At 42.7% G+C, this 18,603-nt stretch overlaps 2 protein-coding genes across 5 annotated transcripts in view; one reads left to right on the top strand and one right to left on the bottom strand.

Moving 5' to 3' along the window:
• Csnk2a1 (casein kinase 2 alpha 1) overlaps positions 1-7,901 on the top strand; it is a 47,477-nt gene extending 39,576 nt beyond the window's left edge. For all 4 annotated transcript variants that reach the window (XM_021156528.3, XM_085833373.1, XM_029470751.2 and 1 more), the window contains 3 exons: positions 1,097-1,245; positions 2,931-3,017; positions 4,961-7,901. In XM_021156528.3, coding sequence (XP_021012187.1) covers positions 1,097-1,245; positions 2,931-3,017; positions 4,961-5,076 — 352 coding nt within the window. In that variant the 3' untranslated portion in view covers positions 5,077-7,901. The remainder of the gene's footprint in view (positions 1-1,096; positions 1,246-2,930; positions 3,018-4,960) is intronic.
• Positions 2,189-2,656, bottom strand: LOC110290052 (ubiquitin). Its single transcript, XM_021156531.3, has one exon. It carries the CDS (start codon positions 2,564-2,566, stop codon positions 2,333-2,335), a length of 234 nt encoding a protein of 77 aa, XP_021012190.1. The 5' UTR covers positions 2,567-2,656; the 3' UTR covers positions 2,189-2,332.
• Positions 7,902-18,603: the final 10,702 nt, after the last annotated feature.

Genomic DNA, 18,603 nt, shown 5'->3' with positions numbered 1-18,603 from the left:
TGCTGTTTGAGCGTGCGTCAGAGCATTGGATTGAATGGCCATCTGCCCAGATCCTCACGTTATAGTCAGGGTTCATGTGGTGGGAGTGTAAATAGGTCTAAGTAGAAGAGGACAGATAGATGAAACATTCAGATCGTTCCTGATAACACTTTACATCTTTGAAAGCAGCAGGACTAGAGAAGGAAGTAGGCTGGTCTGCTGCCTGGTTGGCAGTGCTGATGAGCCAGAGTCATAGGACGCTGGCCACTTAGAAGAGGACTTAGGCTTCCTGATGCAAAGGCATTTATTTGTCTACAGAGTGGCAGAATCTCCAAGAATGGAGATGGGGGAAGAGCATTGGCTTGCTCAGCCCCTATGTGCTGCACAAGAACATTAACAACCTAAGAGTCACCTGAAGTATGTTTCAAGCCTAGTTTTTTTCCTTGGAGCAATGCTGTAGAAATATTTCATTCCAATCCAGGGTTTCTACCCTACCATTGACCATTTAGTTCCTGGTTAGAAGATACACACAAACTTTGTATTTACAATAAGCCGCAGTACCAGAGCTGGGCAGTTATCTACACTATATGTAATTAAAATCTATTTCCTATTGATAACCTCCAGTTATCACTTACTAGGCTTCATCTGGGCTGCTCTTAACTCCAATTGGCCAGCCCTCGGGGCCGTGTTTTCTTGACTTCTAAGCCATGGCAAACTTTTCTTCCTCCTTACCTTCTCTGTCTCATGGTTCTCCTCAGACACCCAGGTCCAGGAACCCTTAAACCCGTGCATGTTTCTTCTGCCCAGCTATTGGCTGTTGGCATCAGAAATAACTTGAGGGCCGGGTCACATAGGGTCACTTGGGTCTATGCCTGGGCTCTCTGTCTCTGGGGCAACTAGGTCTTGAGGAACCAGTATTAGCATTAAAATACAAACAGCATCAGGCCAACCCACTACAAAGCAACTGTCCTTGTCAGTTAGTTACCTTCTGTCTGTGGTGTTTCCCTCTGTAATACAGTAGTGCCGCAAGGCTGTTCTTTGGATTTTATTCCTCGTTGCTGTAGGTTAGGCTTCTGTATCCTGTGGCCCATTTCTTATTTCTAGTTTTGCCTTACAGACACTCCCGTAAGCGATGGGAACGCTTTGTCCACAGTGAAAACCAGCATCTTGTCAGCCCTGAGGCCTTGGATTTTCTGGACAAGCTGCTGCGATACGACCACCAGTCCCGGCTCACTGCGAGAGAGGCCATGGAGCACCCTTACTTCTGTGAGTCCAGTTGTGTAGCTCCTCACTGCCCAGGAGACTCTGAGGCTAAAGGAAGCTTATGTTGTAAATAAGGTTCTGGACTGAGTGTTCTAGCTCAGCTCTGATTAGTCTACCACGAAGTTATTTCACCCATTCTGAGCCTCATTTTCTTCAGATGCAGGGCACTGACAGCAGTTCCCATGCAGAATTTGGGGAAGCAGGCTGGGATCTAGGCAGTGCCCAAACACTTACTTAGTATGTGTGAGACCCTCAGTTTAATCCATAGTACTACCAAAATTAAAAAGTACATGATAATGTTTAATGAAATTTTTCTTTTTTTTTTTTTTTAATACGGGTTTGTGCCTGTAATCTCTGCTTGGGAGACCTAGACTAGGTTCACTACATGCTCCAAATTAGACTGGGCTACAATCAGTCTATCTTAAAAAGGGGGAGGGGGAGAGTTTACAAACATTTATTTTCCTTCCGTTTTCTAGTGTCTGGTTTGACCTGGTTGAGTAGAGTAGATTTTGATCTGACCTACCTTTGCTAATCATTTGTTGGAGCTAGAGAGGTTTACAAGTCTTTCTATTGTATAAACTGTAAGGTTTATGGGTATATAGCCAACTATGCTTTTGTGAGTGAAATGTTACTCCCACCTACTCTAGACTTGCAATGTTGTTTGTTTTACTATTGGATTGTTCGCTGAAGAATAATGCAATGATTTTTCCAATTAGTCAGATAGCCTGTTGTCCAATCCACTATAACTGAAACACATTTGGGGTGACAAGTAAAGTTTATGCTTATATTCTATCCTGCACAGGCAAACACCTTTGGCCTACTCGGTCTTCTGCTCTGGACCAACTCACTAATACTAAATTGTTGTCTTGGTCAGGTTATGTTGTAGTGTCCCATTAAACATCTACTTAGCCATCTTCGTTTTTTTTTTTTTTTTTTTTTTTTATGCTTACCATGCAACAAAACCTTTATTAACATTTTTAACAGAGGTTCAGCTATTATTGAAACTTGTAATTTCTAAACTTAAATTGGGGCAAATGGCTAGAGTGTAGAGTAATGCCATCACTGCCCACTGGGAATGCAGACCGAATAATTAATAGCCACCCCTCAGACGGAGGACCAGGTGCAGGGTCGACTCTTTCTGGATGTTGTAATCAGAGAGAGTGCGGCCATCTTCTAGCTGCTTGCCGGCAAAGATCAGCCTCTGCTGGTCAGGGGGGATGCCCTCTTTATCCTGGATCTTGGCCTTCACGTTTTCAATGGTGTCACTGGGCTCCACCTCTAGGGTGATGGTCTTGCCGGTCAGGGTCTTCACGAAGATCTGCATTTTGACCTGTTAACAAATGTGATGAAAGCACAAACCGCCCAGCGCGTCGAAACACCCTCACAGAAAGACCACCGAACCGGACAAAGCCTCTCGTCACTCGCCATCTTCGTTTTTAATTAGCTGTATAATGGATCTGCTACCCATCACCCTGCCATGGCATTTACAGTTAGCTTTTTAACTACAGTGTGTACAGGTCAGGGGGTTATTATGTGATACTTATGTGATTTCATGGTGAAGGTAGCTGCTACTTGAAGTGATATAGAGTATAAATTGAAGGCAAAAACTGAAGATAGCGACTCTCACTTCTCCCAGCTACTTTTGTACATGAAGCAGAACAGAACCAACCTTACTCTCTGTTTTCTAGACACTGTTGTGAAGGACCAGGCTCGAATGAGTTCCACTAGCATGGCAGGGGGCAGCACACCTGTCAGCAGCGCCAATATGATGTCAGGTTGGTGATTGGTCAACTCTGTTGTAGAAAGTAAAAGAAAGTTACTGTTCTTAGTTTCAGTTTCCTTTTTGTGCCTGTATACCCTTTCTTCTCTGTAAAATTCTGAGTGGTCGGTATGAGAACATTGGCATGCATTTGGGTGGAAACCAGAGGTCAGCCTCGAATGTGGTTGTTCAGGAGCCATCCACTTTGTTGTGTTGAGTTATTTTATGTGTGTGCATATGCACCACAAACCATGGCTTTCTCCCTGGAACCCACCAGTTAGTTTAGGCTAACTGGCTAGACAGCCCCAGGGATCTGTCTTTTCCCCTCCCCAATCCTAGGTTCTCTTGAATGGTGGGGATCAATCAAACATTGGTCAGTGTGGTATATATAATCTGTGCTGCTAAATGCTTGGTATGCTTTTAATGACACTGACTTGTAAGATATCAACAGTGTCTCCCCGTAAATTATAGTATCCCTACAGAAAATTTCTTGCAGAAATTTGAATTCCCAACAAACCATGAAGAGCAAAGAAACGTATTTATGTATATGTGTGTGTGTGTGTGTATGTATGTAATTAGTGATTGGTTTTTTGAAAGAGTCTTGTATAAATCAAAGATATTTCTCACTTACATACTCCTTTCAACCTTTTGTATTTTGAATCATGAACAGTAATCTCCCATATTCATGGTTTTACTTACTCACGATTCAAAAGTACTATTTGTCTGGTATCTGAGAGAACTCATTTTTTTTTTTAAGATTTATTTATTACATTATATGTAAGTGCACTGTAGCTGTTTTCAGACACACCAGAAGAGGGCATCAGATCTCATGGCAGATGGTTGTGAGCCACCATGTGGTAGCTGGGATTTGAACTCAGGACCTTTGGAAGAGCAGTCAGTGCTCTTACCTGCTGAGTCATCTCACCAGCCCTCATACGACTTTTTTAAAGGAGTCTTTGTTATAATTAGTCTTTGAACAACTGTCACTCAGTGGAGAAAAGTGCATTCTTGCTTCCAAGTGGCAATTGTGTTTGGAAATTTATGACTAATTTATAAATTAATCTATTGTATATATGTATGTAGAAAAACAGACTATACATATATAGTGTTGGGGACTATCCATGCTTTCAGGGACCTTGGGGCATTGGAACACATACCCCACAGATAGGATGGGTATCTTGTATTTGGGGGAAGTGGGGAGGAACTGGCTGATTGATGGCAAACTGCATAATTGTGATGGAAATGGAGAAGGAAACAAGTGGAAATAAATTTCCAAAAACAAATCATCACTTAGAGGCAAGAATGCACCTTTCTCCAGTAAGTGACCATTGTAGTTTGACAGTTGGTTAAAGTCCTATCCTGTTCAGTGTGGCAGGAGCTGCCCGCATGGCTATCTAATAGTAGTTGTGGCCCCAGTCCTTGGAGTCACATTTCTTTGTAGCTCACTGTGTCTTACCAGAAGTCACCTACAGAGCTTCTAGACAGTGCTGCCCTAAGCAGGCTGCCAATGGTATCTGTGTGTAATTGTCAGCTGGCTGATAATCCATTAATTAAAATAAATTCATTAATTAGAACTTTTTGTATTTTTTTAAAATATTTACTTGTTTATTTCATTTATTGATGTACATGAGTGTCCTGTCTTCAGACACCCCAGAAGAGGGCATCAGATCCCATTACAGATGGTTGTGAGCCACCATGTGGTTGCTGGAAGTTAGATTCAGGATTTCCGCAAGAACAGCCAGTGCTTTTAACTTCCATCTCCCCTAGAACTTACAACTTTACCTTGGATTTTTTACCTTGGATTTACCAAAGATTAAACTTTGAAGTGTGCAAAATGTGGCCAAGAAAAATTGTAAAGAACAAATTATCATTGTGTTAACTTTTGGGGGAAACCTTAGGGAAGATTTGATGGCTCTGATGTTTGGTGTCTGTCTCTGGCTGATGGCTCTTTTCTTTCAGGGATTTCTTCAGTGCCAACCCCTTCACCCCTTGGACCTCTGGCAGGCTCACCAGTGATTGCCGCTGCCAACTCACTTGGGATACCTGTTCCAGCTGCTGCTGGCGCTCAGCAGTAATGACCCCCATCTGTCTTCTGATGCCTGAGCAGAGGTGGGGAAGTCCACCCTCTCCTTGATGCAGCTTGCGCCTGGTTGGGAGGGGTGAGAACACTTCAGAAGCACCGTGTCTGAACCGTTGCTTGTGGATTTAGTAGTTGAGTCATAAAAAAAAAATTATAGGCTGATTTTCTTTCTTTTCTTTTCTTTTTTTTTTAAACTTGGACTTTTCATAACTCAGGGGATTCCCTGAAAAAATTACCTGCAGGTGGAATATTTCATGGACAAAATTTTTTCTCCCCTTCCAAATTCAGTTTATCACCACTAAAGAACAAAGATAAACTGGCCTCAGTCCCAGCTGCTGCGTTTGGGTGGAGATTTCATCCCCTTCCCACGTTGCTCTCTCCACATTGTACACTCTTGGGACTTACATCTCATGTTCTTCTCCAGAGATTGTAAACTGTAGCTCATCAGGGGAGGAGGGGAGGGAGGAGGTGGGGAGGGAGGACCCAGTCCATCCTGCAACACTGTTCTGCTGGCTGGCCACTTCATCTCTTCTCTCCAGGACTGCATCCCTGGCTTACTCCGGCTCTGGTGGAGGTGGGTCTGTCTTATTTACATCAAGATGTTAAAAGTCTACCCAATGTGCAGACAGATCCAAAGCTTTTCTGAACGAATCATGTCTTACTAACCTAACCCTAAATGATTTTAATTTTAGTTGAGTTTCTATTTGTGATATTTTCCCTTTCTGGGCTCCTACTTTGGTCTTTTCCCTTTTCATCTCCAGACATGCTGTGCTTCATAGCTGCTAGGAGAGGGAAGGCAAAATCTTTTTCAGTTTTCTTTGACTTGGCCATTTTGAAGACAGTTAGTTAGTGGGCATAATTTATTGCTTTTTAAAAAAGAAATATTGTCCATATAAGTTTCATGCTAGCACTCTTATGAGCTAATGGGTGATGTGGCCGCACTGGGTTCATTTTAAGCTTTGTCCTTTCTCCCCCCTGCCTTGCCCTTTCTTCACATGCCATCCAGTGAGGAGCCCTGCTCTCAGAATTGGAAGTGTTTTTTGAGAGGCAGGAGCAGAGCCACTATCTCCAGTGAACCAGAAATGGTAGACCTGTAATTGTGGGAAACTATCAGTTCTCTTGTTATGGCCCTGCCATCCCTTGCTGTGTGTATATATATAATACTTTGTCCTTCATATGTGAAAGATCCAGTGTTGGAATTCTTTGGTGTAAATAAATGTTTGGTTTTATTTATCAAGGTTAGATTTAAGTTCCCTGTGTAAAGGTCTCGCTGGGTGGGTGTCTCATTCAAACCTGAGGGGACTATAGCCCATACCATGGAAGCTTTCCAAGGCCCTCATTTTTATACAACCCTCATTTGACCCATGGTACTGGGCAGGGCAGAGAGGCCTTAAAAAAAGCACCACAAGCCAAAGCGTCTCTGGGGATTAAGGATCCTTTGCCATAAAACTCATTCTGTGTCTCAGCATTGCAGGGATTGGGGATAGGAAAAGTCGCCAGTTTTTGTGTGTTTGTGTGTGTATAAAGTGGACTTTCCACTGTAATCCAACCACCTAAGTTTATCAGGTGCTTCACTGAGGAAGCCTAGTTTTTTAAGCACAATAGCAAAACATCAGCTCTGTATTTTCTCCTGTTATTTCATTACAGTAGCTGCCTGTGGGGACTAGGAAAACAAATCTTCCAACATATTTTAAGGCCTAAAATCTTAGTTCCCCATTCTCCTACCTTTTTAGATTCATAAGTGTTTCTCACCTGGCATCATAGATAAAACATAATTGTTTGGGGAGTTGAATTTAATTAACTTACCTAACTTTGTAACCCATCTTGGCTTTAGTAACTTTATCAAGGTGGTGGCTTTAGCGAATGTAATGATAAAGTAGAGGATGCTAATGCTTTTCTTAACGTTTCTCAACCATAGAGAGAGCTGAGAGGACTGCAGAGTGAGTTTGTTCTTTTTGGCCACTTGCAGTGACTATTTATTGTACTCGATTCTTGTGTGCCCTAGCGTGCTATGAGGGTCACCATGTTGGATTGTGCAGAGCTGAAAGCACCAGGTGTGCCAGAGATGCAGTTTGTGATTATGTTTGCACTGGATCGTGATTTGAACAAGACACTTAGACTGATGAATTCTTTCTTTTGAGGTGGAAAGGAAAGTTGTAGATCAGGACTCCACACCCTGCTCACAGCTCAGAAGTGTAGGTGTGTCTGAGGCTGGTGTGGACCGCTGTGGATAACTGGGCCTCCTCACACATCAAACCTGTGCAAGAGCTGAGAGTAAATGCAGAGGACTCTGGTGTGCCACCGAAGAGCCCTTTAAGTAAATCGAAGCTTAAAAGAAAAAAAGGAGTCATTGGCAGAAATGTGGAGAGTTTTAAAAGATCTGAGTGGGTGGGGGGTAGGGAGGGTCAGGGTTTACAGAGTAACAACTTCTGTGTTGTAAATTACCTCATCTGTACACCTTGTATTGGGACACTATTTCTCAGCACTTCCTGTGTCTGTATTGCTTAGACAGCGGGATGGATGCCAATATGAAACAGCTGTGTTGGCAGTTACTCTGAAAGTATTTTTTAACTTTGTTTTGAAGTGTGCCCTTCCCCCCCTTTAAGTTTAAAGTCACAATTCCCCTCCTTGATTTATTGGTTGTAATTGTATTGTAATTGGTATGACTAAGACATAACTGTGCTGGGAAGAAGTTGTGCCATGAAGGTCTTTAATTTTTTTTTTAAATAAAAACATTTAAATCAATGAAATGTCCATGCAGCCTGAGCAATATGCTTCTCCAACCGACACCGTGTGTAATAAAGGATGGTTTAGTTTTCATAGGATTTGAACTTAATACTGGGTTGGTGGAAATGTTAAGTGGGAGAAATTTAATATTGGTGGAGGAACTCTGAAGTTTTGGCACTGAAGTACAGTGGAAGGGAGCGTCGTGGTCCTATTCATTCATACCCCTGTCACACACATACAGGTACATCACATTTTCTGACTTAGTCACATCTGTTAGAATTAGGGCCACTCTGCTTGGGAGAGAAGTTGGAATGTATGTCAAGTGGCTGACATTTGCCTAATTCCTCTGGTCCTCTGATGTGGAAGGTTCGTCCTTGGTCTTCAGTTTATCGGCAGCTCACAGTGCTTTGTGGCAGAGGCCCTTCCCTCCTCAGGACCTCTATGTGTTTTAAGGGAGGAAGAACTAAATATTGTCTGAGGCCTTGCTCACCTCTAACAGATTTTCAGAACTTCTGAGTGGCACTTAAAATTTAAAAAGGCCTATGAGAACAGCATGTTTTAGGGGATTTTTTTTTTCTTTTGAACAGTGTTATAATCCCTGTGGACAGTGAACTTTGAAGATATCACAGCTATGTGGGAGGTGGGGGTGGGGCTATTTTGCAGTCATGGAGACATGGACTTTGCATGTGCTGATGAGCTTGTGGGAGCATATCAGGCAGCTTAAATACATGCCACCATAAATGGATGACAAAGTGTATGAAACAGGTATCTGACTTACCAGCAGAGTGAAGTACACACACACACACACACTAGAACACGTTTGCTTCTCATAACTATAAGAACTGGAGGATGTTGGTATCCTAAATTTCTCATTTGCCTTATAAAATGTTCACTGCATAGGATTTTACAGCTCTGACTTGTTGGAGGTTCCTGGGGACGGAGAAATTAGGCTTAGATACAAGAATTCTACTATCGGGCTGGTGAGATGGCTCAGTGGGTAAGAGCACCCGACTGCTCTTCCGAAGGTCCAGAGTTCAAATCCCAGCAACCACATGGTGGCTCATAACCATCCACAACGAGATCTGGCGCCCTCTTCTGGAGTTTCTGAAGACAGCTACAGTGTACTTATATATAATAAATAAATCTTTAAAAAAAAAAAAAAAAAAGAATTCTACTATCATCTACTATAGTTGAATCCTGGAAACTAGTTTTGTCATCAAGGTCTACAAATTCCCACAGCAGGTTTTCTGCCATATTTAGAGGTGGGCATGAGTGATTCCTCATAGTCACGGATCCGTGCCTGCCTTCCTGCTGGTATTTTCTTCTTAGTGTTGCAGTTCTAAGGAATGTTCCTAGTTGTGGGTCATTTGTGTGAAAGAGGCTGACTTCTAGGACCACGTCTCTTTCCCCCACCCCCCTTTTTTGTTTGTTTGTTTTGTTTTCTGAGACAAGGTTTCTCTGTGTAATTGTTTCCGTCTAGGAGTTGCTCTGCAGACCATACAAACTCCAATCTCAATCAGACTGGGATGGGTTCTTGAACACACACCCTAATACCTATCACACGAGGGGCAGAGCTCAGAAGTGTCTGAACTATGACAACAGACATCTTTTTCAGTTAGCTTAGAAAAAGCCACAGTGGGCTCATAGCCAGGGCAGGAAGTGCTGCCCAGTGGTCAGCCATTTTAGATACATCACTTCATATTGACCTTTAACCTGATGGGTCCTACATGAAACTTGTGGAATTTCTTAAGATTAACAAACCTCAGAACATAGCTGGGGATGTGGTTAGCATGGTCCTGTTGAGTCAAGTCTCTTCTCTGTCGGAGATGGGCAGCATGTTACAGCAACAATATGAAATAGCTGACAGGCATGGAACAAAATGGCCATCACTATTCTGATTGGTGGGGGTGGGGGTCAAACCGTAGCAAGTATCAACCCTGGCTAATCCTGGAACTCACTTTGAAGTCCAGGCTGGCCTCAAACTCAGATATACTATACTGCCTCCTGCGTGCTGAGATTAAAGGCATGTGCCTCAGCGCCCACCAAGAACCATTTCTTGGTTGAAGAAGAAATTAAATTGATCAGGGTGACACGTTTTCCTCGGAACTAAGGTTTGAAAATTTGTATCTTCATGCCTCAGCCATCTGAGGGTTCCTTCCTTGATTCTACTGTTGTAATTCTTTCTCTTTGTGCCACTTGAATTTTCCTTGTGTTTTCCTGTTGATCTTATTGTTCCCCACACTTGTAAGTCATCTCCCTGATGACCTTGCTTCTCTTACTAAAACCCTTTTTCTAAAGTGTAGGTAGGCCGTTGTCTTCCAGGAATGAAGAAGGCTGAATGGAATAACATAGTACTTACTAAATGGCCAGAAATATCTTGAAAAGGGGCATCTCAGAAGCTTCTCTTCAGGTTTGGAGCCGCAGGCCAGGCTGGATCGGTAGGACAAGAATGTTTGTTTAAGGAGCCCTAGTGAGTAAGTAGCTGAGACAAAGAAGTGATCCCAACTAACTTAGTAAATTTAAACACAGATTGTGTTTGTTTTGTGTTTTGAGGTAGGGTCTCTAGTTCTGCCTGTCTGAAATTGTTATGTAAACCAAGCTGGCCTTACACTAACAGATCTACCTGCTTCTGCCTCAAATGCTGGGATTAAAGGCATGTGCCCCCACACTTTCTTCAGAAATCTTTTTTTATACACCTATATATAGTAATATAAAATTCAAACTGTTCTCTAAATAAGATGGGTACATAGAGAGCATCAGAGTGCTCGTTGCAGTGCAGCACATAGTATATAGACTTTGTAGGCTTTCTTTGACCCTGTGAGAAATCTGACCATTTCCAAGAATTGACCTAACATAAGTACAGATGCCCTGTTTTTTTTAACAACCTTTACAAGTGACCTTTAGTTTAAGACATTACCAATGTGTCCCCAAGATATAGGAAAGCTGTAACAGATCCAGAAAAGAGTAGCCACCCAAGTTGAATCTTCATTACATTGGGACAGGGCCCCTGTTTACCCTACTTGGTCACAATCTCTCCTGTCCCAGAAGTCCCAGTACTTTGTTCTATAAGACTGAAGTAAGCTGGATGATGGTGGTGCAAACCTTACTCCCAGTACTTGGGAGGTAGAGCCAGGCGGATCTCTTTGTGCCCAGACTGGTCTCCAACAGAGTGAGTTCTAGAACAGCCAAGGCGACACAGAGAAACCCTGACTTGAAACCCTGAGGGAACTGAAGTACAAAGTACCTGTTGTATAGTCCATGTGTTCAGATTAGATGTCAAGTGTAAGTGCCCACCAACATTTTAGGATGTAGTAGACTAGGAGCAGATGGTGTCTCCTTACTTTATTATGTAACTGTACAGTATGCATAAGGTATCTAGAGGAAGGCTATAGATCTCTGAAAAACTGGGTTTTTAGAAGATGGCAGCGATATCTTCACCAGAAAAAAAAAAAAAAGTAGCAGCTAAGCAGGGCAGGCTTCCATCAGGTCAGCCAGATTTCTGACTTTCCCAAAGCCCAGAATGGCCTTTTGCTGTTCCTCCTACTCTTTCCTCTGACACTTTTGTCATTCTGGCCATAGTACGTAGGGATTCTTCCTTGCCACCGTGAAATTGCTCTTGCCCTGAGTCCTCCACATAGGCTCCTCTAGAATGGCCAGTCTATTCCCTATACCTGTAAGCTTCTGCACCTAGCCCAGGTTGTTCTAGAATGTAACAAGTAGCTCTAACAGACCTGGAACTTGCCTGCAATCTACTCCCCAGATTACAGTTGTGTGCACTCTGCATTACCTGGCCCTGATTATCCTGTACAAGATGGATGTTGGTTCATTAACCTGGTTCTATCCTCAACAACTTGGAGTGAGAGATTAGATATGAGCTATGTAGAAATATCAAATAATAAAGCAAGAATTAAGGTTATATACCTGGAATACCTCTAGCTGGTCTAATTTTTAATACCTAGAAAATATTGGGTGTTGTAGCTTATTTTTGAAGCCTAGCATTCATAAGGCTCTGGATTCTCTAATGCTGCAATAAATGAGTCTAGGAAACATAAAGATTTCCAGTCAACATGGTAGAGGGGACTAATTTATATAGGCACTCACTCACTGCCCTTAATACCTATAGCATACCACAATTTACTTTCAAACAGAAGGCCCATATTAAAGAAGAAAGGGAAATCCTCACCTTTCAAAGAGAGTTTATCCTGAAGAACAAGTACATACTGAAGACTAGATGCAAGTGAGCCTCAGAGACTAGAGACAGAGACGCCACCTGGGGGCCTTTCAAGGGAGAAACTGAAACAGTCCCTGATATTTGTAGAGGCTATTACCTCTGGGAAAACATCTGGAAGAAAACAAAGTAAGTATTAACTATTATTGCCTCTGGTAAATAGCCTTACGATAGGACAGGAAACCCTACCAGGAAATGACTCTTAAACTATTCCATGCCTTCTTTCTGTTTCCTGAGTGGAGTGTATAGCAGCAGTTGTGCTTTCAAGGAAGCCCTAGCCCCTTTTTGTTTTGTCATGACAGACTGTCTTTCTCTTGATTTTGCTCTCACTTTATTGTCTTGGACTCTTAGCCTTCTAGGGCAATTACTCTAGACTGAGATTCCTCGAGTAGATTGGGCATCTCCAATTGGATCAGGTTCAAGTTTGATCCAGGTGGTTTCTTCTGCGTCACATGTTGAAGCTAGCTACCTGGGACCTGTTCTCCATGGTGAACCAGATGAAGTCACATTGGCATGTGCCACCTTGTTGGCACAAGTCATCAACCAAGCCCATCATTGGTGAGACAAGGATATGTGCATCTCATGTTGGGAGACCTATTGGAAGTAATATGGCAAAGGATATGATATATAGTCTTAAAAGGCAGTGAAAAGCCGGGCGTGGTGGCGCACGCCTTTAATCCCAGCACTCGGGAGGCAGAGGCAGGCGGATTTCTGAGTTCGAGGCCAGCCTGGTCTACAAAGTGAGCTCCAGGACAGCCAGAGCTATAAAGAGAAACCCTGTCTCGAAAAACAAAAAAAAAAAAAAAAAAAAAGGCAGTGAAGAATCAAGACCCATAGTGTAATCAGCCATGCTGTCTCAACAGAAACTGAAGGCCTTTGATCATTTGAAGTAACCTAAACCATAAGTTGCATGAAATAAAATCATTCAATCCTTGTATCCATGAAGGATTTGCTCTAGAACCCCACTCTACCCCAGATACCAGAGTCTACCTAACCTTGATTGAGTTCCTTCTGTAAAATAACATTGTAGTTAGTTAATCTCGTACATTTCCCACATACTTGTAGGTCACCTCTGGATAATATCCAAATACACTGTAATGTCATGTGGACAATCACTTCCAAGACTGGGTTTCTGTGTAGCCCTAGCCATCATGGAATTCACTCTGTAGGCAGAATTCACTCTGCCTTCAAAGTCACAGATCCATACCTGCCTCAGCGTCCCAAGTGCTGGCATTAAAGATATACACCACCAGCACCTGGCAACTATGCTCTTATTTATGGGAAAATGTCATAAGTTATACTTCAATTCACAGCTAATATTTTCTTTTGGGGGGGGGGGGAACTTTCAATTCTCAGTTGAGTGGATACAGAACAATTACAGAAGGCCTTTATATGTATTTACAGAGAAATCTTGTGCTTTATGATCATTTAAAACAGGCTTTTGAGACAGGGTTTCTCTGTGTAGCCCTGGCTGTGCTGAAACTCACTCAGTAGACCAGGCTGGCCTTGAACTCAGAAGTCTACCTGCCTCTGCCTCCCAAGTGTTGGGATTATAGGCGTGCGCCACCACTGCCAGGCAAAAAGGTTTATTTTTAACTATGTGTTGAGTGTTGGTATGTGCATAAGAATGTGGGAACCCAAAGTGGATAACAGGAATTGAAATTGGGTCCTCCAGAAAAGCACTATGAGAGCTCCGTTATAACCACTGAGCCTTCTCTCCAGCCTCTGTGTTTTGACAGGGTTTTAGCCCTGTAGAAACCCTGCATCAGCCTCCTCAGTGCAAGGACTACAAGTGTGCACCTCCACACCTGATACAATTCTTGTTTTCCCACAATTGAACTCAGTTCTGAGTTTGAGGCTTCCTAGCCAGAACAGAGTGAAGTCTGCTGCACAGAGAACATCTGCAGTCTAGCAGTGTTAGGTTTATTGGGGAAGTAGTTACATGTGTTTCCACTTCATAATTAGTTAAATAATATGTAATAATTGGTAAAATAGTAAGAGGGTCAAATGTTAAAGGCTTTAAAAATAAAATGGGAAAACCAACAAAAATGAACCAACTCTAAAGAGAATGGGGAGAAGCTAACATAACCCATCACCGTGTCAGCTGTGAGAACCTGCACCCATCATGGGGATAGTGAAGACTGACCGGCCAGAATGTCGCAGTAAAGACTAGTGATGGGAAGTATGGGTGTGGTGGTGTTGGGAACAGGATAAGTTTAGAAGCACTAAACACTTTCTATGAAAAGTTAATAACGGCTAACATTGAAAAATGACTTCTTTGTGCATGTTGTTTTGATGTGTTTTATTGTTAACATAGTAGCCGTATGTACATGTGACACTGTACCACTCTGGTTAAAACATAAACTAAATTTTAATAAATGGATATTTATTTTGAATACATTCTTTCCCACCATTCCAACGGCCCAAATTCCTTGTGCAGGTTACCATCCTGCTGCTAATGTTTGCACCACAGCTAATGGTCTCAGATGCTGGCCTGTTCCTTGACTTCAGGTTTGTTCTACACTTTCCAGTCAGAGAACGTTTCAGAGTGTCTCTTGCCTCCGAGCGTATCAGAGTCTCCAGTTGCAGGCAGTTTCTGTTGTCTCATAGTATATTCCCCTTCTAGTAGACAGTGCCCCCGGTTAAAGGTGGGAGGGACCAGCTCTCTCTTCTGGAACCTGAGAGGGAGGCACGTGAAGAAAAAAATCTTCTGAAGAACAGAGGTCAAAGATAAAGACCAGCACAAGGTAGAAGCAGAGAGAGCCAGTGGTCTGAGAACGAATATGAACACAGGTGAAAGATGATGGAAGGAGTGCCCTGGCACTGCAAGGGTTACCCCCTCCTCATGCTTTCACTACAGACCACACCAAAAACCAAATCTCTCTTTTAAAAGTCTAAGAAAAAAGTCACTGTTCTTTTTCCTTCCACACAAAAGCCCAAAATTGGAGAGTAGGGCAACCAAGCTTTCACTCAACTGGAAGAAAACAGCACCACTTCTCAGCAGGGACAGAAATGTGTGCTGGGCCTAGAATTCCAGCTCCGGGTAGGTGGGGGTAAGTGAGCACTAAGACACCGTGCCTAAAGAAGACTGAGGTAGACTCAGCACAGTACTCTAGGCCCTATCAGTGCTAAGCAAATAAGCATTGGCTGATACATACTAATGGCAGTACCAAGGACAGGGGCATAGGCCCTCTGAAGATGGCAACAGAAGGCTAATGGGACAGTAAGAGAAAACCACTCTGCATGCCACCTTCAGAAGAATTTGAAGCTTGTGCATGGGGTTTGACCTTAACAACAATAAACGTAGCAGCCCCACCTCAACTCCTGCAACTAACGGGCTAGCAGAAGGAAAGGCATGCCTCATTACATACCTGAAAACCCTTTTTGAGTTTCTGCTGTCCTACGTGAGATAACCTGCTTTTGCTAACACTTCCAAGAAGCAACCTTGCACAAATTAGAATCTGATGTCATTCATGGGAACTATCAAATAATGAATTAAAGGGTGAAATGATAGAGGAATTAACAAAAATCAGCTTTGTAAGATCAAAGGTGAAGAGACATGGAATATAACTTTGTGATAGTAAACCCTACACCCTCCAAATTCATAGCTATCTGTACACTTAAAAGACTTTCTGGAGGCAGATTAGATGGCTCAGCAGTAAAGGCACCTGTTGCCAACCATGACTCAACCCCAGGACCCACAGTGGATCACAGTGGAAAGAACCAGTTCCACTCACTGGCCCATATTCGTACCCACAGACAGTGATGTGTGTGTTGTGCAAGGCTAGTGTTTTAATGCCATCTGTAACCTCATGTTTTTCCACCCATCCACTTTGTTCTCGGAAATAACGACTCTGAGACTTCTTATATATGAATAAATGCTTTGGCCAATAGCTTTGGCTCTGTTCCTAACTGGCTCATATCTCAATAATCCAGTTTATTCTATTCTTAGCATGCTGCATGGCTGGTTACCTTCTCAGTTTCATTTTATCTGTCTCCTCAGAGTTTGGGGTGAAATCTCTTGCTCCCAGCACCTGACTTTTCCTTCCCCAACTCCATTCTCTCTGACGGATGTCCCACCTTCTAATCTTGCCTAAGCTCATTGGCCAACTATGTTTTTATTGACAGGCGATGCTTCCATCCAGCATAAGGATTATCTCTACTTTGTAGCCAGATTTGATTTCCTGGATCCACATGAAGGGAGAAAATAACTAATTTTACAGATTATCAGCTGACCTCCATGTTCATGTGCCCATACATCCTATACACACTAACAAGCCAAATAAGGTGGTGCAGAGGCAGGCAAAGCTGCCAGGGCTACACAGTGAGACCCCTTCTCAATAAATAAATACTGGGGGTTGGAAAATACTGGTTGGTTTCATGGTTTGCATTTCCTGCTCCTGCAGAGGACCCTGTTGGTTCCCAGCACCCACATGGCAGGTAGCAACTTCAGTTCCAGGGCATTTAGAGACCCTCTTCTGACCTCTGACGGTTCCTGTACACGTAGAGTGCACATAAACATGCAGGCAAATACATGTAAATGAAGGAATAAATTATAAACACTAAACATTTAGAGAACATTACAGAGAATAAATCAATACATGCCCGCAGCACTAGGCGTTATCACATTTAAGCATATCAATTGCTTAAATCGCTGAGATATTTCTTTTCTAGTTTGGTGCATGGTGACAAGTGCTTTTACCCAACTGAACCGTCATCAGCCCTTCTTCCTGAGTCTTAAGAATCCTCTCTCCAGAAACCCTCTCTCGAAAAAACAAAAACAAACAAAAAAAAATTCCACTCTCCAGGAGTGTTCCACTCAAAGGAAATACCTATGTAACGGCCGCTGTGGGCAGCTACTTCTTTCTTTGCGTGTAACCATCTTTCCCTTTCCTCCTTGAGAGCCAGACACTTCTTGTACTGTGGTGGAGAGAAGGCCTTAGCCTCAGAATGACCCCAAAATTTGACCCTTGTGGCATGGTGCTAGGGAAGAGAGGAATCACTGACTGAATACCACTGAAGGCAAAGATCTGGAACCTGGCTGCCTCACCGACCAGCACGGGCATATGTGCTATGACCCAAATTGCTTAAGCAGGTTATTCCCAGGTGCGATGATCTCATTTTTCATATTTCCAAGTGGGATAGATGACTTCATTCTCTGTAAGCATGAAGCATCCTTGATTCGTGGTGATGATACAAAATAAAGATGAACTGGACCAAACTTCCATGTTAGTATTTATTTATTTGCAACAGAGAAAGATCTAGGGCCTTGGTATTCTCTAGCACTGAACTACATCTCCAGTCCTTGGTTGTTAATATTAAAATCACTGAATTATGGAATCTTTGGCCAGAGATGTAGCTCAGTTGCTACTGTGCTTGCCTAGCATTCATGAAGGCCTGAATTTCAATATCCAGTACCCCATAAACTGGGCATGGTTGCAATGCTGCAAATCCATCTCTCAGGAGGATCAAGAGTTCAAGGTTATCTTCAGTTAGCAGACAGTTCAAGACCAGCATATCTCCAATTTTAAGAAAAGAAGGCAGAAGAATGGCTCAGTGAGTAAGGTTCCTTACAAGTCTAATGGCCTGAGTTGGGTTTGATTCCCAGGACTCATGTTATAGAGAGAACCAACTCTGACCTTGTCTCCTGACCTGCACACATTCTTCACAGCATTCTGTGCCCACACATATACACACTAAATAAGTAAATGCAATTAAAAGTAACTTTGTGGGCTGGAGCGGTGGCTCAATGGGTAAGAGCACTAACTGTACTTCCAAAGGTCCTGAGTTCAAATTCCAGCAACCACAGCTCACAAACATCTGTAATGAGATCTGATGCCCTCTTCTGCAGTGTCTGAAGACAGCTACAGTGTACTGTATATAATAAATAAATCTCGAGCCGGGTGGTGGTGGCGCACGCCTTTAATCCCAGCACTTGGGAGGCAGAGGCAGGCAGATTTCTGAGTTCAAGGCCAGCTTGGTCTACAGAGTGAGTTCCAGAACAGCCAGTACTATACAGAGAAACCCTATCTCAAAAAACCAAAACAACAACAACAACAAAAAAATCTCAAAAAAAAAAAAAAGATGCTTCCATTAAAAGAAAAAAAAAAAAGAATAAAAAAAAGTACTCTAAAACTGCTGAGCTATTTTTTCCACCCCTCCCCCATATTGTTATTTGACAGTTAAACCATCCTGACTGGCCTGAACTCCCAGGGATCTCTATTTGCCTCTGCCTTGAGAGTGTTGGGATTAAAGGCTTATGCCACCATGCATGGCCATTAACAGATTATATTTGTGTTTCGGTGACCAATGTGTGTTTAAATAATTTAGACTTATGATTTTTAAAAAATATTTATTTATTTAATGTAAGTACACTGTAGCTGCCTTCAGACACTCCAGAAGAGGGCATCAGATTTCATTACGGATGGTTGTGAGCCACCATGTGGTTGCTGGGATTTGAACTCAGGACCTTTGGAAGAGCAGTTGAAGCTCTTAACCGCTGAGCCATCTCACCAGCCCTAGACTTATGATTTTTAAGTTGTAACCTTAAGCTATATTAGTACTTTT

Source organism: Mus caroli, unplaced genomic scaffold (assembly GCF_978045245.1).
Source record: "Mus caroli unplaced genomic scaffold, Mus_caroli_1 scaffold_2, whole genome shotgun sequence".
NCBI classification, from domain to species: domain Eukaryota; kingdom Metazoa; phylum Chordata; class Mammalia; order Rodentia; family Muridae; genus Mus; species Mus caroli.
This window is presented reverse-complemented; position numbering and strand designations above follow the sequence as displayed.

What these genes read in the sequence shown, in the direction of transcription:
- LOC110290052 (XM_021156531.3), bottom strand. Translation starts at nt 2,566, where the DNA reads ATGCAGATCTTCGTGAAGACCCTGACCGGCAAGACCATCACCCTAGAG.